The following is a 21,705-nucleotide window of genomic DNA, read 5'->3' as shown; positions in this document are numbered from 1 at the left end:
TTGTTTTTACACGTCCTTGATACCTTGAACTGTGATTGTAAAGCACTTAGAGCCTGTGTTACACAGGGAAATGCTATATAAATGATATTCATTATTATTATTACCATAAGCAAACATGCCCCTACTAGTGTATCCTCTTATTCAAAGATAGAAAGGAATATATAAGAAAACAATTCTCGCTTACTGTCTCTGCTGAGGAATTACTTTCAAAGACATGGCAAGCAAATGAGGGATTTGGGCTCTTGTCTTTGCCATTGCCATCAGCTGGACTGGTAACTCTTGTGCGAGTGATGAAACCAAAAAGTCTGGAAAAAAAACAGCGGAAGGAGTTTCCGAATAACAGAACAAATTGAATCTTAAAATTAATCAAATCTGCCTTTATATGTATATTATGGGACATCATACTAAGTAATGTAGCATTCTAATTCATCTTAAACACATTTTAGTGCAAGAGTTGTCATTGGCTGAAATAAGGTTCGAATTTAAACCCAAATCTGACCCACTTCCTTAATGTTTTTTATACTGACTAACATCAGACACAGAACACTGAACTACAATACCAAATTATACGAATTTAAATAAAATAAAAACCAACGTGAAACGTGAAATTCATTTCAAGAAATTGAATTTGTCCTTAATTTAAGCATTTAAATTTATTCGAATTTTATAATTTAGATTTACATTTCTACAACTTGCTCATCCGAGATAATACTAAATTGAGGGGGCAGGCCATATGTGTTCCATTACGTCTTAAACCATTAAAAACCTTTCATTGTGTAGTTGTATACCGTCGTCAAAAAGCTGGTTTTCCAGCTGGCAAAAGGGAATCCTTGTATATAAAATATAAGCTTAATCCAAGTTTTATACTGACAACCACAAATTCAGTTTTTATCATATAAACCATCCAGACATAGAACAGTTTCGAATCGATAGGTCATAAATCTAAAAAAAATGAATTAGGGGATAGCATTGAAATAGTGTACCTGTTGTTATCAGGGTGAACAGACCAGAATGAAATGTCTTGCAAGGCAAACTCGACTCTTATAACGTTGTTGGATGATTCAATCAATCTGAAATGAGGGGAAATCGTTAGTTTTCATATGGCACATTTCTAAGCTCAAAGAGCCACTAAATTGAATCATGGCATGAAACAACAATCCATACAACTATAGACTTTTTAGACTATTTTGTTCACATAATCTAAAGTAACACTGGTGAAACATTGGGATTCAACAAATCAAAGCATCCATTATAAGGAATACATATCCAGGAAAAAATTAAATCAAATTAGAAAAAATATAAAAAATTAATAAATAAATTAATTAATGAATAATAATAATAATCCTTTCTTAAAAAAATATAGCATTGTGGAGAACATTGTGCTTATTTGAGTCAATAAAAAAAATGATACGGCGCACAACTCTACTGAAAGATTTGAAAATTAGAAATGTATTTTTTACAGATAGATAAACAGATAACTTGATTTCCTTTTATAATTTAAAGTCAGTTTGAAAGTTCGTTGAGTCACACAGATATCATAAACTACGTACCGACGACACTAACACTCTCAAAATCAACCAATTTTGTCACTATAAAAAGTTGTCAGTTTGCGTCATCTATTTATGACATCAAGTATTATTATTACTTCCGTTGTGATTTAGCGGTGATCAGTGTTGTTATGTGGTAGTATGTTCTAATTGCGTGTATGTTTGTGTGTGTGTGTGTGTTTGTGTGTGTGTTGTGTGTTTGTGTGTGTGTTGTGTGTGGTGTATACATGTGTGTGTGTTGGCATTTTTCAGCAAATCGTGGCATTCATAGTGATTCACCTGATCACATGAAGGTATTCGGATTTACACAAATTTTAAACAAGTTTCACCGATTAACAACGTCATCTAATATTACTGCTGATATTACGGTCGTTTTTATGCCATCGATGTAATAATTATAGTCCTGGGAAATATTTAATTAAATGTCGGCAAACTGTCAATTGTATCTGTCTAGCTTCTAGCCCGAACAAACTTGATATTTTTCACGTCTGCTTCAGATTTTCATTTGACCTCACATAAGTTAGATAAAAGGGAGACATTCCGAAAGCTCCTACATCCCCAGTATTCTTTCAATTTGTATTTTCACCGTTGATCTTTTGTCAGGCGTTTATTTATTCAATTTGTCATCATATAGATTTGTGAGGATTTGTTTTTCTATTAGGGTTAGTCATAAGTCTTAGTAAAGGTGCTAGGGGGGAGACATTCCGAAAGCTTCTACATCCCCAGTATTCTTTCAATTTGTATTTTCACCGTAGATCTTTTGTCAGGCGTTTATTTATTCAATTTGTCATCATAAAGAAGCATTTTAAAAACTCTAGAACAAACCTTGACAGATTTATGAAAGTTTAAAATTTCCTAATTTGACCATTCTTTTGATTCTCGGCTGTCATTTTAATTTGTGAAGTATTGAAAGGTAGTGCAAAGCAGTCCGAGGGTTTTTATTTTCTATGAGGGTTAGTCATAATGCTAGGGTGTTTATTTTCCTATTAGGGTTAGTTAAAGGTAGTCTAGGTTTTACTTTTTCTTGGGGTTAGTTGAGGGAATATTATTTAAGTTGTTTCCCTTTGTAGGAGCTTTTGGAAGGCCTCCCAAGTCAAGCGTGGTAAAGACTTGTGACTTATTGATATTGATATCTACTGACTGATAAACTAAAACATGCCGAATAAAGCATGGCAGCGACGATAAGCACATCGATTAAAGTGTGCATCTCATCGTAATGAAGAAAATGATTCAGGCAATATCGAATGAAAATAGTTCTTTCCCCGCGAAATTGCGGGCTTTTTACTAGTAATAATAATAATAATAATAATAATAATAATAATAATAATAATAATGATAATAATAATAATAATAATAATAATAAATAATAATAATAATAATAATAATAATAATAATAATAATAATAATAATAATAATTTCAAGTTTTTTAAAAGCAAATTAAAATTATTTTTTTAAAAATATAATAAATTTTTTAAAGTTCAATTTTTTCGCCTTTTATTTCACAAAGCGAGATTAATACTACATGAAAGTAAGTGAAGTTTGAACATAAAAATTAAAATGCTGACTAATATCATAAACATAATTTCACAAATTTTTTTTTCATGATATCTCAGACCCATAACAGGACACTTATTTTTTTCATTCGGATTTATCTGTAATAGTGTCATTTTAGTTTTGTGCTGACAATATTGTACACTATTCAAAAAATTAAAACTGAACATTGTTGAACAGCATGTCCATATTTTTACAAACAGAATAGACAAAAATAGTTCTAAAATGCTGCATACCTCATTCCTTCACTAGTAACCACCATGAGCGATTCAGTCATTTTAAATATGTTGTGAATGGCCCGAGCTGCCATAATCTGACGTATTGTTGAATGGACTAACTGCTCACCTGTGACAATTTCAATTTCAATAAAAGCAATGAATGAAGTATTGTATATGAAAAGGTTGAACTAAAATTAGTAAAGCATGCAACTCAAAAAAAATTTTCATGTATTTATGGCAATATCTGACCCAAATGGTTATGTTGGTGCTAAAAAAGAGTTGTAAAAAATATGAAATTTGAGGTAAGTTTAATTGTTTTATCGTGGGGAATGAAAAATTTCATCAGGGTTGCCAGTTCAAGAATAAAAAATTTACTGAACTTTTCTGCAAAAACATCTGAACATTGAACTCCTGTAAAAAAACAAAACTTCCTTTTTTCCATCCACCAGGCGATTGGGAAATAAACAGAAGTTTTTTAAAATCCTGAATTCTGTAAATATAAGGAATATCATCAACCTTGTTTCACATTTTTGATAATTTTAACCTTATATTAATTTTTTGGCATCTGCTTCATCCCGGCATAGCACAAGTTCGATGCAATGGGTCGCATTTAAACCCAAATGGAAAATAACATTTTTTTTTTTTTTTTGTAATTGAGGAAGTGGACATTTTTAGAGATCAGTCTATGAACATATTATTTATAACATAATTTAGTTTTTTTACGTAAAACAGCTATGGCGAAATGGAAACTCTATGCACATGTCCATGGAAAAAAAATTGGGCTAGCTTGACTCATGCAACATATTTTTGTAATTTCATAAAAATTGATATTTTAAAATCAATAATCGATCACATTACATTAACAATTCTGAAAATAAACTTCCAACTACTAATAAGTTGATTTTAATTATTTTCCACATCACACTAAATGTTAGATAAATGAAAAAAAAAAAACGAAAAAAAAACTGATTTAACAGTTTTTCTCAACTCCTCTCTCTCTAACAAAAAAAAAATAAAAGGTGATTTCTTGGAAACAAAACAAGATCAATATAAAAAGTAAAATTTGCATAAAAAGTTGTAGAATAAAATAAATAATGATTTTAGTTTGTTTGTTGTTTTTTTTGTTTTGAGACACATGAGCACAGTTTTTCCGATATCACAACAGACAAATATGGATGTATTTTGTTTGTTTGTTTGTTGCTTTAGGTCTCTTCCAACACAATTGAGTATATGAGAGACGCTGACAAAACAAGCATTAACAAATATACAATGTAAATCGAACAACCAAGAATTATAGTAAATTATAAATAACCAAACACAGCAAAGATTTACGAAAAAAATCTGTTCAAATCAATCACAAACAGAGAGGATAGCTAGTAAGAAGAAGAAACGACATCATATAACGTACCATCAAATCATAGTATTTCAAGGTGAGCTCCATCACACCCGCATATGGATGTAGGCCTACATCTTCAAGATAGATACTGACACAACTAAGATTGTTAGTACTTACGAAATTTAACTATTGTTTATATTAATCAGTTAATTATCAATACTGATATCATCATCTATATTTATATCAGTACTATAGTCATCATCATCATCATCATCATCATCATCATCATCATCATAATCATAACCATCAACATCATCAATTTTGTGAAAAGCTGAACTCACCTCTGTCTCCCTTCACTTCCATAGAGCCGAGGAATCGAATAGTAAAAGTTTCTGAGAAAGCTGCATTGTCAAAGGCAGGATTGAGAACCTTGGCAGATGACTGATCAAAAGGATTTAGACGTCTGCAAAAAAAAAATAAAAAAGAGAGAGAGAAAGAGATGGGTTCGTTGAATAGAACTAGATAATGTATCATTATTCAAGTTTCTCTGTAGTAGCTTTAAACTTATTGTGCGGCTATGTGGTCTAGTGGTATGACACTCGCTTTCGGATTGGAAGGTCCTGGATTCAAGCCTCACGCTCAGCGCATAGTTGAGTCCTTGGAAAAGGCTCTTTACTCACATTCTCTCACCGTACTCAGGTGTAAAATGAGTACCTGACCGTTCACAGCGGTGTCTTTGTCTGAAAAAATTGTACAGACGGCATGTCCCGTGCTACATGTTAAATGTTGCTGTTGACCAGGAACCCCTTGTAAAGCGCTTTGAGCACATTTAGGATATTGCGCTATATAAAGCTCAATTATTAATTTTTTTATTTTTATTTTTTTAAACTCATCCCAAAGACAATGCTCTGGAAATACTTATAACACTAATCAGGAGATGGGAGAGCGACATAGATCCAATCCAATCCAATATTTTAAGGTGCATGAGACATTCCTGTCAATTATACAAATGTTATTCATGTACAGTTCCAAATACATTTCAACAGTCGTAACGTCACTTCCTTCCTAATGACACATGGTAACTTAGTAACACTGGCTCTAAACTATCGGAACAATGGCGGACGCCCGTATGAAATATTTCCCCGGCGAGCATAAAAGCGTATCCAGAGGGAAAAAAAAACATAAATTTGATCATGTTTTGACTTTCCTATTCTGATCACAAGGCATATGAAAAGTTCTAGCCAGCATGAAGAATAAAAAGTAATGATTTTCTTTGTTTAGAATCAAGATGGCCATCGTTGCCGGGCAGCGTGACATCAGACTAATGAATCCAATTGTGTAACACTAAAACCACGTAAACTATTAAAAACAAAGTGAGAGTGTCTCTCTAAAAGATGCCTGGGGGGGGTAGGCTGTTGATGACTGTGCAATTTATCATATATATATGTCATACCACTAGACCACATTGCCGCACATAGCAAAGCCTTTTAATGAGGAGACCCTAAAGGAAAGAATTCAAGATCGTTGGGAGCAGATCACTGATAATGAGATTATAAAATCGATTTCAGTTTGGAAAAAAAGACACTAAATCATGTGAGTAGAATTTTCACAAATTATTTGCGTTTGATATTTAAAATTTTCATGTTTTATTCGACTTTGCTTACGTCTTTTGTCTTTCAACTAAATGTGATGATTTTTAAAAATTCTGCTTGAAAGTAAATTATGTATATAAATCCCCTAATGAATGACCTGAGTTTGATACGAATTTTTTATGGGTTCGTGGATAGCTCATACGGTAGAGTCACGCTCTCATCGGCCAGGCGGAGTTGTCGTACCAATAAGGTCGCGGGTTCAAACCCCATCACCGCCGCGAAAAATTTTTATTGTCTTTTCACACTTTTCTACTTACTTCATCTCTTATTATGTATATGTAAGTACAAGTACATGATTACAATTATATGTACAATTATTATATATATTGTATGTATAATTATATACAATTATATATGAATTATATGAATATTGGTTGACTGTTTTAGAAGACATAACCATTTGAAAAATGGCTAATTTTTTTTGTGATCACCTGATAAATACTTGTTAACAATTCTGAAATTCTCACAAAATTTGATACACAAGGCGTAAAACACCAACAAAGAATCTATAAAAATAATACTATCTAATTTCGATTTATCTAATGACAGAATAACAGTGTTCAAGCATTCTACGTTTCATTCTAGCAAACCACAGCAATCACAAAAGCAAAAAAAAAATAATAATAATAATAAAATCAACATATTATGTTATTCAAGAAGATAAAAGCAAACTATAAAAGCCAAGTAAACTAAAAACAAAACAAAACACAAACTCTTTATTTAAATCACACAAACAAAGCAAAACAATTCAGCCATTTTTTTTTTATTCCTTTTACAAAATGAACATCCTATAAATAATGAACCGAAATATTAATACAAAATAAATGGGAAAGTAGTACATATAAGAACTTGCACAGAAATAGATTTTTTTTCTTAAATCTTCACTTTTAAATATCATAAAAGAAGTGGATTTTTTAAAAACTTATTGTAAAATATCATTGCATAGAGTTGGATTAGTATTAAACTAAGTTTTTTTCAACTGCAAAAGAACACTGCAAAGAAGTGGAATATTCTTAAATCTCAAAGTTTTTATTATTGTAAAATAGCATTGCACTGAAGTAGATCGTTTTTAAATCTAAATTTTTTTTATTATTCTAAATTATCACAACAAAGAAGAGGATTGTTCATTAAAAATCATAATACATAATTGCACAGAAAAGAAAGCGAATTTTGGAAAATATCAAGTTAGTATCATACAATTTCGGTATTTGTTTGTTTGGTTTTTCTTCTTTTTTTTTCTTTTTTTCTTTTTGGTTTGTTTACTTTGGTTTGTTTGTTTTTGTTGGGGTCTTTTTGTTCTTCTGTTGCTGTTTTTTTGTGTTCTGTTTTGTTTTTGGTTATTATGTTTTATCAAACAGGATCTTTGCTTGATGGGCTATTGATTCATATCTAAAATTTAGCACGAGAATAAATATACCAAAATGAAGAGAAAGAGAAAGAAAAAAAAATCTCAAAGGTGTACTAACTTTGGAGGCCCAGATTGGGGCGAGGTGATAGCTCTGTTTTCCTCGCTGGGAGAAACCAGGTCAAACTGTATTGGGGTATCGAGAACCAGATCTCCTGTTCCTGTTGATGATGCTATACTAGACAGGCTGTTTATACTGGAGCTAGGTCTGATGTTAAAAATTCAAATCATTGATGACAGTAAAAAAGAAAATGTAGGAAAGGGAGAGGGAAGGTGGGGAGGGGGAAAGAAGAACTGTTACAGGAAGCATACGATCAGAAGTCAAATTGAATGTTAGTAAATAAAGCATTGGCTACTAATAAAATTATTTTTTTAGGTTGTCTCAATCTCCTCTTAAATGAAGTCGTTGGGTAGTTTCGACAAAGTAAAAAGTGTTGATTGTAAACCATATCTCGTGTGAAGATGAATAAAAAGAATTTAATTTATTTCATTTTATTCATTTATTTATTTTCTTAAAAAATTGTTTCCATGTTTGTTTGTTTTTGATTGCTTTATTTTCTTCCTCGTCTTAAGAAATAAAACAACCAAAAAATCCTAGCTCAATTTGCGGTGCTGCACTGCAACTGATGCCTGGGTTATTCCAGTCTTCCCCTGGAATAAATTTGCCCTATGGAATGAATAAAGGGATTTTTAAAAATTTATTAATGTTATTATTTGTTGGTTGCAATTGTTATAGTTATGATTATTACAATTGCTGTTATTGTCATTTATTATCCTTTGTGGAGTTTCCTTATTCTTGGTTGTTTTTCTTTTTTGTTTTTTTTTTAATTTTTAAACTAATATTGTTTTGTTTTTCCTTTCAATACATTTTCCATTTTTTTGTCAAGTCCAACCGAATTTTTTTGAAAACATAACGTCAACTTAATCCTCCCCCCCCCCCCCCCCCCCCAACACTAACACACACACACAAAAAAAAATTGACAAAAAAAATAAGAGAATCACAAAATTACTAAAACCAAAGTGGACTTCATAAAAAAAAAATTTTTTTTAAAGATATAACTAAAAACATACTGGGAACTGGGATCGTGCATTCATGATTAAAAGGAAAAACATGAGGAAACAATGAACAAGACCACAAAATATCATATTTGCTTTCAAGTTCAAATTCAACGTCTTCATCTGCAAAAGGCCCATCACTGCAGATTTTATACAATTATTTGGTGATTTACTCCATTATTGTGCTATTGAGTTTTATGATTGACTTTAAACCGATAGCACTTCCTATAAAATGGTTATTGAAGAAAACAATCTATGACTATTCGTCTCCAATCGGTATTATGTTGGGCTGGAACTGGTGCGAAAATATAATTTAATTTCAAGATAATCAGAAATAGGAATACAGTCTCATTATTTTTGACAATAAATTAAGTTTCCTGTATACAAATTAACAGACGTGAGGTGAGGAATGGGAAGACATTTGTTGTCATCGAAGAGTGCGAGCAGCAAACATCAGTAAGTATACAAATCACCCTGACATAATACCATTCTGTGTTGATGGGTCACATTTTAAATAAAATCAGATGACTAAAGTGTGGGTTTACAAACTGAGTAAATGGGAAAAATAAATATTCATCCAAACAAAAACAAAAAACAAAAAAAAAGATTTATAAAAATCTAAGACTCAGAAAGAAAGCAAAAATTGTGAATTATTTTCCTTGTAATATACTAAGCAGCTAGAAATTAGAAACTGTGGACTGTAAAAAGTTTAATATTCTATTTATAATATTATTCTGTAGCCAAGTCGACACTTATTTTTTTTCTTATTATTTACAGATAGGACATGCCAAATACTTCTCTGACGCGTCTCTGATTTTTAAGTTAAGTATTTATGTTTATTTTTTGTTGTTGGCTGAAGAAGGGTTCTTGAGAATGTTTTTTTTTTTTAAGCTGTTATATTCATTTTTGATTATGAATTTTTCTTTCCAACTTTGTTGACAGCCATGTCCATATGCGACTCAGTACCTCACACCACTATTAGGTTGGGGTGATTTAGATTCTATTGAAATGTGAGACTGAGGTTAAGTTATTGATCTGAAAAAGTGTGTATGAAACAGATAAAGCAAGAAAGAAAAATACACAAAAAAACCATCCCAAAAAATCAGTCTTCGTCAACCTCAGACGCCTTCTGCTTTATCCGGCACTGTTTCATATAGACTTTTTCAGATCTTTATATCTTACACCAGTGGTGCTCCCTAATTCGTCACCATATTTCATTGAGTACAATGAATAAATTTTAAAAGCCTAAAATTTTAAAAATTTTTATTAACTTTGACATGATTACAATTTGAGGTAGGGGGTCGTACAAAGAAAACAAAGCATTTTACTGTTAGATCCTAACTTTTCACAAAGACATATTTGGACTGGGCAATGGATTTCATCACTTTAAAAAAATGGCGGCTGTTTTTGTTGACACTATTGGGTATTTTTGGTTTTTTTTCTTTCAATTGAATTTAACTGTTGTTTAAAAAAATAATAAAATCAAATAGTCAATATTTCACACACTCTTCTAGTTTACTTGTGTAATTTGTTTCTTTTTATTTGCATACTCCATCCAAAGGGTCAAAACATTTTGCTATTTCAGTTGTCTTTTCTAATCTCAGAGGTGAAAGCAAATACTAGTGCTGAAAAAAGATAAAAAATACAGCATCACTCTTTTTCTAAACTACCCTTGTCATAATAAAAAAAGAAGCTATCGAAGAGGCCAGCTAAATGACATGCATGTAAACACACACACACACACAAGCATACAAGATACTCACTTGACTGGGCTTTGATCAGAGGTAACGGATGCACTTTCTGCACTCTGACTTTTGCTGTACTGCCTTGGTTGCTCCTTATGTAAGAAAAAATATATGTTTAACAAATGTTCCTTTTGGTTTTTTTTTTTATTTTAAAGGTTTTTAAGTATTCAATATACTGACAATGGTGAGTCCCGATAGCTTTGTCGAGCATGAGCTTCAGATGCAAAGGGACCGTGATCGATTCCGGGTGCAGTTGAGATTTTTTTCTGACCTCCCTGTCCATCCAGCAGTCATTGGGTAGCTGGGTCTCTTAGATTTGGCAGAAAGTACTTTGCGATAGACTAGCATCCTATCCAAAGGATAGCAAGAAATTGCTGTTGTCTGTTTTACATTTATAGAAAGCTGGATAAACTATGGCTCTATGGGCCTACTGGCTCTAAAGGACTGCTTAATATGCTGACAATGAATATAATAATTTTAATGACCAAAATGATTATTATAGTAATGACAATCATGATTGTCTACTCAAAATTAGGCAATCAAAATTGCAGATAAAATTCTTGAACTAAATGTTTTCCGACACTGAGCCAAGAATATGAAACTCCTTACTATAATCAACAGCAAAAAAACTGTAAAATCATCCACCTTTTATGGCTTTTATAGACTTGTTATTTGTTTTTTTTTTAAAAGCAATCATTCATTTAATGAAACTATGGAAATATGGGTAATATAGATATGATTCATTATACGTTTACTCATTTGTGTGTATGTGTGGGTGTGTGTGTGTGTGTGTGTGTTTGTGTGTGTTGTGTGTGTGTGTGTTTTGTTATTGAAATGAAATGTGATGCTGGCTGAGAAAACCCAGAAAGATGCGGCAAACTTCGATATGAGATATGAGCCAAAATCGAAGACAAAGTGTTTCCCATAGCAACAAATTTATTCAGAAAAAAAGTAATGTCTTGGGTTCTAATAGAAATAGTAAGAAAATTTAAAGTGGTCAATGATCAGAAATATGTCTACACCACTGCATGAATAACTCATTTATGAAATTTGCGCATCTGTCTTGGTTTTCTCAGCCAGCCACACAAATATATAAGTTGATGATAATGATGATGATGACAATGATTAAGATGATGGTGAAGGCGGTGATGATGATGATTGATGAGTGATGATGATGATGATGATGATGATGATGACGATGATGATTATGATGACGGTGAAGGTGGTGACTATGATGATGGTTATGGTGATGATGATGATGATGACGATGATGAAGGCGGTGACGATGATGATGATGATGGTGATAATTTGGATGGTGGTGGTGGTTGGTTCAGATCGGGGACAGCTGGTACAACCAGCCAAAAGTAACGTTCAAATCAAATGACAGACATGAACTGGTTTTATAAAATATAAATAACAATGTGAAATTGAATGTAAGCTTCAATTTATTAAACGAAAACAGATAAAATGGATGTTTCGGGTTTCCCCTTTATCAACAAAACAGGATGAATGAAACACTACAGATGAATGAGATAATGTGGTAGTGGCGTTGTTAAGATAAATCATCCTGTTTTGTTGATAAAGGAGAAACCTGAAACATCCATTTCATCTGTTTTCGTATATTAATTCAAATTGAATCATACATTCAATTTCACATTACATTGTTATTTATTTCTTCGAGCTTCGAGCAGCAACATTTACATTTATAAAAAATAGACAACTAATATCTGTTACCTTCTTCTTGCTGGAGTCTGAGAGTGTGGAAGGGCTTTTGCCTCGGATGTAACCCCCATCTTTGATGATGTTATTCAGCGTGGCAATCCACTGCAGATATAATCAAGTCCACGTTGTAACATAACATTTTAGTGTCCTAAGGACATCTTATTCCATTCAATAATGTTTGTAAAAACCAAATAAAATAAAGAGGCACTTTTCTTATAAACCATTGAACGTTTTATCAATGATGATGATAATGATGATAATAATAATAATTATAATAGTACTAGCAATACTACTACTAATCATCATCCTCATCATCATCATCATCATCATCATCATCCTCATCATCATTTATTATTATTATTATTATTATTATTATTATTATTATTATTATTATTATTATTATTATTATTATTATTATTATTATTATTATTATTATTATTATCATTATTATTATTATTATTATTATTATATTATATTATTATATTATTATTATTATTCCCATTATTATCATATCATTATCACAATTTACATCATAATCTTCATCAAATTGTTTTATAAACATGATAATTACTACTTTACTTACCTTTAAAAAGAATCTCAAGACACATCTTTACTGTATTTGCTTTTATTGACGCTATGAATCCTTGATTTGGCTATGAATTCATTGCATTGCATGTTTTTGTTTTTATTTCACTCAAAATTGATATTTTATATTGTAAAGTGCCAGAGCTTGTGTTTTACACGAGAATGAGCGCTGTATAAATGTGTACTATTATTATATTAATCATTATTATTTATTATTATTATTATTATTATTATTATTTATTATTATTATTATTATTATTATTATTATTATTATTATTATATATTATTATTATTATTATATTATTATTATTATTCCCATTATTATCATATCATTATCACAATTTACATCATAATCTTCATCAAAATTGTTTTATAAACATGATAATTACTACTTTACTTACCTTTAAAAAGAATCTCAAGACACATCTTTACTGTATTTGCTTTTATTGACGCTATGAATCCTTGATTTGGCTATGAATTCATTGCATTGCATGTTTTTGTTTTTATTTCACTCAAAATTGATATTTTATATTGTAAAGTGCCCAGAGCTTGTGTTTTACACGAGAATGAGCGCTGTATAAATGTGTACTATTATTATTATTATCATTATATTATTATTATTATATTATTATTATTATTATTATTATTATTATTATTATTATTATTATTATTATTATTATTATTATTATTATTATTATATTATTATTATTATTATATTATTATTATTATTCTCATTATTATCATATCATTATCACAATTTACATCATAATCTTCATCACAATTGTTTTATAAACATGATAATTACTACTTTACCTACCTTTAAAAAGAATCTCAAGACACATCTTTACTGTATTTGCTTTTATTGACGCTATGAATCCTTGATTTGGCTATGAATTCATTGCATTGCATGTTTTTGTTTTTATTTCACTCAAAATTGATATTTTATATTGTAAAGTGCCCAGAGCTTGTGTTTTACACGAGAATGAGCGCTGTATAAATGTGTACTATTATTATTATTATCATTATTATTATTATTATTATTTATTATTATTATTATTATTATTATTATTATTATTATTATTATTATTATTATTATTATTGCTATATTATAATAATTGGTATTCATACAATGTAACGCACTTTACAACTTGCCAAGTTTGAAAAGTAAAAGATAATTTATATGAAACTGTTACAATTAACACTTACCTCATCCCTATCTCTATAGTTCTCTGCTTGTAAAACAATGGTTCTAAGGTGACAAGAAAAAAAGAGGAAACAGTTGTAAAACAATCAATTGCTGTAAAAAAAAAAAAACAACCTTCAATAATAACTCATTTCTTTAACTGGAATTTACTAACACTAACATACAGTAATTAAGTTTCTAGATAAAAAAAAAAAAAATTAGATATGACTTAAAATATCAGATTCCTGTTATTATTCAGTTGAAAACCAAATAAGATCTTTTAAACAACAGTTTTATCTTATCCAAGGTAAAAAAAAAATCCATTTTGTGGAAGGAATATTATAATAAAAATGATGATAAAAGTGGCCCACAGTTGGGTTTCCTATTAGATTGGGCTCTAGGCGATTTACATGATTGAGTGAATAACAATCATATGATACATTGGCTTAAAAAAATAAAAATGAAAGAAATGTCAAAATATGGGGAGGGGGGGAGGTATCAAATGTAAAGAAAAATGTCCTAAGCTGCTGTTTTAACTCTTTCAGCGCTGAGGCTGTAATCACATTTCCGTCACAAAATGGCTGACACCCGATTGAGGCAGCATGAGACTGACAAGCTAAGACAAAGAGACATTCAAATTCAGCGCAAAATCTCAATTAAACTACCATCCTAGGGCCAATTGAATGTTCTGATGAAGGAAATGATACCATTGGTTCGATTTATAGTACTCTTGTAGAAAGTAGGATTGGATTACATTATTGTTTTTGCCTTTCAAGACTGGCCGCATTGTGCAGCCATTGACCAGTAGAACAGATTCTGCTGGCTACACAGTGCGACCAATGGTACTGAAAGAGTTAATCAAGTCAAAGATTCAACTTCCTTCAATCTCTGAGGCAGTTACATAATTACCAAATACGGAACAATTACTTTTTAGAGTGTGGGGCAATGATTTGAAAGGTGTGTCTCCGGTCATCGGCCATACACGAGTCAACTACAATGCCTGGGTCTTCATTCAGATCCAAAACCAGGCTGCCAGCAAACTGGAAAACCAAAAATAGTTGGATGAGTATTTTTAAAAAGTGGAAAAAAAATTGTTGTGGATGATGGTGGATAAGCGCAAAGCTCTATTGTTGCGAGTTGGTCGGTAGATTTATCTATTTCGTTTGGTTTTTTTCTAATTGGTGATTGATTTAATCAATGGTGATATGGTTTTGCTTCAAAAGCAAAAGGTTTTCAACCGTACTGTATGGAATTGAGCAGGTCATTTTGACCTAGCTATTATTACAGTAGCACAGAGTGGTTCTTATCACATGGAATCTATAAAGTAGTAGGAAAAAAAAAATAATAATAATTTGTAGGATTTAAAAATAAAATGACACACAAATAATGAAACATTGTATTATTCATTATCAATTCAAGCAAGAAAAAAAGAAAATTAACTCATTGTTTTAAACAGCTATTTGGGCGTATCATGTCACGCAATGCAAAAGCCTTCAAAGTTATGAAACAGATTTTAAATAGCAACAGTCAAATGGAATGGAAGCTTTAATTCGATCAACGGAAACAATGTGGACATTTTGGGTTTCCCGTTTATCAACAAATACAATGAATGAAACAATAAAGATGAATCATTTGTCTTTAGCATTTCATACATCGTGTTTTTGTTGTTGTTTTTTGACAAAGGGGAAAACCCAAAACGTTCCCATTATTTGTCTTTGTTCATTAAATGGAAGCTTCCATTCCATCTGAATATTGGTATTTATTTCTTTGAGCTTCGAGCAGCAAAATTTGTATTCAACAGATTTTATGACTCCTGCAATAACAACAAAATGTGAGCATGTCAAGAATTTAAAATATACAGAAAACGTGTGTTAATTACATTATGCGTCAGTGGAAATGAATAAGTCCTTTTATAATAGTGAAAAGGAAGAAATCAACAATACGTAATATTTCAGTATTACTATTTATAAATCAAAAATATCTGAAAATAAAAAATAAAATAAAAAGACTACATTAAAAAAATGGAGTCAATGATAATTCACATAGCTCAAGAAAATTTCAAACACCATTCATTCAATGTTCTTGTAAGACGATCAATATTTTTCACCACACATTTAACCTTGATTCAAAGCTCATATAATCGTTACCGGTCAAAGCTCAATTTAATCGGAGCAAATATATACCTAAATGTCTGAGGCTGAAACACATCCAAGGATTAACCATAAAAGAGAAACTCAATTTAGACAAATGATCTTTGACGTCATATTTATCTATATCAAATTGGTTCAAATTGAAATACATAGACTTATGGAAGAGAAGAGGACGAAGAAAAAAAATTAAAACAAATGAGAGAATGATCAAATGTATTGTATCTAAAATAAACCATACAATCGGGTGGTTGAATTAAATCTCACTGATCAAAACAAAAACAAAAAACTGCTGATAACTAAGAAAGAAAGGATAAAAGTGTATGTTTTATAAAGTATTATAAATCTTGATATGGAATCGTATATGCAGACAATTTTTATTGAGTTTAGATGGGCAAATTCCCATGGGGTGGCGGGGAGAGGGGGTTGGTTGGAGGTTAGAGAGAAAACAACAATGGCTATGGTTAATATTACAATAGGGACCAAGAATCAAGTTTTCACACTGGAAGTCATACTTAAAGCAGGAAACGAATGATATCTTAATAACTCATAGTTAAAATGACTACATTGTACAATGATTAACTAAATACACACACATACACACACACACACACACACACACACACACACACAGAGGAGATAAGATAAAGAACAATACGCTGAAATAATCACTTTTTTTGTATCTACCGAGATACTAACAAAAGATTACCTAATATTAACATTGCAATAAGATTACATAGTTTGTTTTTTTAATGCAACTGTCACTGTATTTAAAATTCAAGTCCCAAAATAAACTTTGAAATAAAGAAATAAGCATTTTAATATAACCTGATTATAGTAATATGAGTCTCAACAGAGCACTCAACTCAAAACACAATCAAGTTTTAAATCCTGGTCAAGTCGAACAAATTTCTGGCCCATCTGTCAATCCAGCAGTGATTGAGTAGCTGGGTATGTTGGATCTAGAGGAAAGCACTTTGCAATTGACTAAATCCAAAGGGTAGCAAGCAATTTTTACTGTTTGCTGCATTGTAGTGATACTGGTATTAATTCCGGATTTGCGGGTCTGTGAGTCTTGTGGCTCTGATGAACTACTTTTTACTTTTATTATGCAGCTCTGATATAGAATTATGGATGCTTTTATACTCTTACACAGAATATGCTGGGGCTCCCAATAGCTGAGGGGGTCCGGATAGCTCAGTTGATAGAGCACTCACTTGAAGGCAAAGGGACTGACAGCGATTCCAGGTGCAGTCGAGATATTTTTTGGCCCCCCTGTCCACCCAGCAATGACTGGAGAGATGGGTCTGCTAGAGCGGGCAAAAAAATACTTTGTGACAAACTAACATCCTATCCAAAGGATAGCAAGCAATTGCTATTGTCTATTTGACACAATAGAAACTGGGGGGAAACACAAGCTCCATGGGACAGAATATGCTCCTGACAATCAGGAGTATTATAGCTACAAACAATATATGCATTGAAGTGCAAATCAGATATTGTCAGAAATGAAACTAAAAATAAGAAGATTTCAGGATTGAAATGACTATGGAATCTCTGTGTTAAGTGTGTCAGAAAACCAATACAGACGTACATCATACAAAAAAAGTGAAATAGAAAAAGCATGAAAATGGGTGCACTTTAACCAGTTGACTGCTGTACTCTGGAAAAACCAAGTGTCTAAAAGTCCTTCAAATATTGATCGATTTAAATAACCCTCAACTTGGTCAAAACTCGCAAACCTGGAACTAAAGAAAAAAACAAACAATGCGGGGTCTCAGGTTTGAGAGTTTTTGTCAGTTAAATTGATTGATATTTGAAGGCCAAATCTTTTAATGTTCGTCATTCCAGAGTACGATAGTTGAGAGTTTTTGCCAAGATGAAAGTCAATTAAATTGATTGATATTTGAAGACCAAATTTTCCTGGCCAAATGTTTTAATGCATGTCATTGAGGGTACGACAATTAGGAGTTTTTGCCAAGATGAAAGTCAATTAAACTGATCGATATTTGAGGCCAAATTTGTTTAATTCATGTCATTCCAAAGTACAACCAGTAAACTGGTTAATTAATCTGCATAAACAGCAATGCTCATTCATTTCTTTCAGATGGTCTTTTTATATGATAAGAGGAAAAGAGGAGGGAGGAGTAGGAAGAGTGGGAAGAGGGGAACGACAATAACAAAAGAGTAGAAGGGGGAGAAGAAGAACAAGAAAAAAGGATGTTCTTTTCTCGTGTGCTAGTCTCTTTAGTGCAGGGGTCCGGATAGCTCAGTTGGTAGAGCACTCACTTCACACGCAAAGGGACCAAGTTTGATTCTGGGTGAAGTCGAGATTTTTTTCTGACTCCCCAGTCTACTGAGCAGTGATGGAATAACTGGGTCTCTTAGATCTGGTGGAAACTAGCTTGTGATAGACTAGCATCCTATCAAAAGGGTAGCAAGCAATTGCTATTGTCTGTTTCTATAGAAACTGGGATACGTGCAGGCTCCATGGACCTCATGGCTCTGAAGTCCAGTGAAATCATCATCAAGATACAAAGCATTGACATTTTTTTTAAACATCAATTATTCTCAAGGGAGAATTATTTAAATTCTCTGGCCTGGAAGAATTATACATGCAGAAATGACCAGGCTACATCATTTCAGCTGTGAATAAAAAAGATATGCAATATGACAAAGATGAAATTATTAATATTTACGTTACCAGTGATAACATTAAAATCATCCTCTCTTAAAAATCATATTCTTTTCGTTTTTTCACATGGTGAAGAAGGGGGGGGGGGGGGGGGGGGGGGGTAAGACAGGGAGTTATACAAAAGAAGAGCAGTAATTATACCAATCTTCTCAATTTCAAGCTTAACTAATTCCAATTGAGTTTTTAAAAATTTCTCAATTGAGAAGATTAGAGTATTGTTTCTAAACCTACAAAATAAAAATTTAATTTCCTTACTCTGATAATTTTTACTATATTTTAAATTTTTTTCATCGAATTCATCTCAAAACAAAACCAGATATGACCTGAGACGGATTCTCTGCATATATTGCATAAATTAAATATCTATGTTCGAACAAAAATTATTGTCAATTGTTAAAATCTCTGACATAAACCGTATGGATAAACATGACTTGGAAAATAGGTATGGGATAGAAACACAATGGGAACAGGTTTCGAGCTACAAATTGTGGGCACCACTCTTCAAGTAAATAAGGTTTTCAAAGCTGATAAAATATTGCTATTGCTTTAAATGAAAGTCACCTTAATTGTATACAGCATGATTAATGTGCCAATGGTTTTTAATGATTTTAAATAAATGGGTTTCAAAGCACGGGGGGGGGGGGGGGGATGAAAGCTGAGAATAATCACAAGATTTGTGGATTCTTGGTTAAGAAAAAAAAAAAAAATAAATAAAAAAAACCTTCTGTTTTCAGAAACAAATTAATATTTTTGGTTAATTTTTATAGATTCTCATTTTAACGTATGCAGTCAGCATTTTGAGTAAAAGCATAATTAACATTCCTCATGAAAAACACACACAAAATTTAAAAAAATTTTTAAAAGAATGTCGTGTTTAACCTCTTGTAATGTTGATGATTGAAATAAATCTAAATTAAAACATTTGAAAAGATATGCCTGCATTAAGCATGAAAGTTGAGAATATATTGTCAAAATGCACATTTAAAAAATGGTGATTAATCTTTCTAAAGTGCATAATCCTTCGGACAAAGAGACAAGAGAAGAGTCATATCATTTCAACGAAAGAAAGAAATTAAATCAAAACATTCAAATAGAATACCTAAGTTAAACATAGAGAAAGAGAGAGAATATTGTCAAAATGCACCCCCCAAAAAATGTGGATTTATCTTTATTGTGTAATTCTTCCAAGTTGTGTAAAAGTCAACTAAAACAAAAACCAATTACAAGACAAAAAAAAAAAATCCAGTTGTGACAAAGAGAGAGGAAAAAAGAATCGATTCTTATCTGCTAGAAATTGTGCAAGAAAAAAAACCAAGTTAAGTGGAGGAAGACGAAAAAACAAAAGGAAAAAAAAAATTACGATGGGGCCATACTACACAAACTTACATTAAAATTCTTCTTTGTCACCTATTCATTAAATAAAAAATAGTAAAACTTCAAAAAGAATCATACGAGGGTGAAAATAATAACATAAAGTAATAAAAAATGAGAACTAAATCAATGAATAAAATAGACATAAATAATAAATGGAAAAATCAATATATATATATACATATATATATATATATATATATATATATATATATATATATATATATATATATATATATATATATAAAAGCTATCTTTGTAACAAATTTCAGATATACAGTGCAAAGTTTTAAAAAAATATTAACTTGATCCATGATTTTCTTTATAAAAAATATTTAAGGAACATTCTGAAATCGTTAAGAATAAATCATCAATTTTTAATTATAAAGTTAACATAAATCAAGGTTCCGAATGATTCTATTTGAATGTCTTTCCCTATCTTTATTCATATTTAAAACTTTTTTCTTGTGATTAGAAAAAAAAAAATCTTGAACATGCCGTACTTACGTCTCGATTCTTTTTCTTAACCTATTTTGAAAATTTGTTACAGAAGATGGTGAAGAAAGATAAAGTTCTTTTTTTTTCTTTTAATGCAAAAATCAACCAAACACACAGACGAAATGATTAAAACAAACTCAAAATAATCATAAAGTGAATGCACAAAAAAGGGTAATCATACAGACAGGTCGAAAAATAAAAAAATAAAACAACAAATCAAGCAAGTTAGTACGAGGTTTGATTTAAAATCAGGCTTTATTTAAAAGACGAAAAATTCCATTCGTTTAGAGAGAAAATTATTTCTGATTTAAAATCAGGCTTTATTTAAAAGACGAAAAATTCCATTCGTTTAGAGAGAAAATTATTTCTGATTTAAAATCAGGCTTTATTTAAAAGACGAAAAATTCCATTCGTTTAGAGAGAAAAAACTATTTGAAAGTTTGCGGGCTTTAATATCTTTGTTTTCCTTCATCTGCAATTCATCACATTGAAAAATAACAGAAAAAAATAGCCAAAAAATGGGAATGTCCTTACAATTGTTTTATATGTAAAGAGGACTTTTTCAAGTTTTAAGGTGTTGCTCAAAACACCAATGGTATTATTAAGAGAGGTATGCATTACGGTCCACACAGAAATTATTCCAAATTTCTACATACAAATAAATATATAAAACTTTCTTGAAAATTTCTTTTGACCTAGTTGAATTATTACTGATTAGAAGTTCATGAGTTCTATTTCTTCTTGTTATTACTTTTGGGATATATATATATAACTAAATTGTAACATTCCATTGTTCCGAGAAAAGCAAAGAAAAATTGAAAAAAATAAAAATGATGAATACAAGCAAACAATATGTATTCAAGAAAAAGCTAAAATTCGTTTGGAATGTTGGGTGACATTAAACTCATGGCATTGGATGAAATGCTGGTCAAACAAAAACAAAACAAACAAAAAAACATATTTCAAAGCCACCCAAACTATTGGAAGTTGTTGT

General features: G+C 31.0%; 1 protein-coding gene across 5 annotated transcripts in view; it reads right to left on the bottom strand.

Annotated features, from left to right (window-relative positions):
* Nucleotides 1-21,705, bottom strand: part of LOC144975231 (DCC-interacting protein 13-alpha-like) — a 48,479-nt gene that overhangs the window by 14,293 nt on the left and 12,481 nt on the right. For 3 of the 5 annotated variants that reach the window (XM_078919120.1, XM_078919121.1, XM_078919123.1), the window contains exons 11-19: nt 14,928-15,040; nt 14,024-14,066; nt 12,245-12,334; nt 10,529-10,602; nt 7,771-7,917; nt 4,994-5,115; nt 3,335-3,443; nt 984-1,070; nt 185-305 (exon numbers count right to left, since the gene is read on the bottom strand). In XM_078919120.1, coding sequence (XP_078775246.1) covers nt 185-305; nt 984-1,070; nt 3,335-3,443; nt 4,994-5,115; nt 7,771-7,917; nt 10,529-10,602; nt 12,245-12,334; nt 14,024-14,066; nt 14,928-15,040 — 906 coding nt within the window. Of the gene's footprint in view, nt 1-184; nt 306-983; nt 1,071-3,334; nt 3,444-4,993; nt 5,116-7,770; nt 7,918-10,528; nt 10,603-12,244; nt 12,335-14,023; nt 14,067-14,927; nt 15,041-20,228; nt 20,250-20,720; nt 20,742-21,705 lie in introns of all 5 variants that reach the window. The other 2 variants (XM_078919118.1, XM_078919122.1) reach the window with 1 other exon arrangement.

This window comes from Berghia stephanieae, chromosome 6 (assembly GCF_034508935.2).
Source record: "Berghia stephanieae isolate SIO BIC M18660-M18661 chromosome 6, UCSD_Bste_1.3, whole genome shotgun sequence".
Taxonomy (NCBI): domain Eukaryota; kingdom Metazoa; phylum Mollusca; class Gastropoda; order Nudibranchia; family Aeolidiidae; genus Berghia; species Berghia stephanieae.
This window is presented reverse-complemented; position numbering and strand designations above follow the sequence as displayed.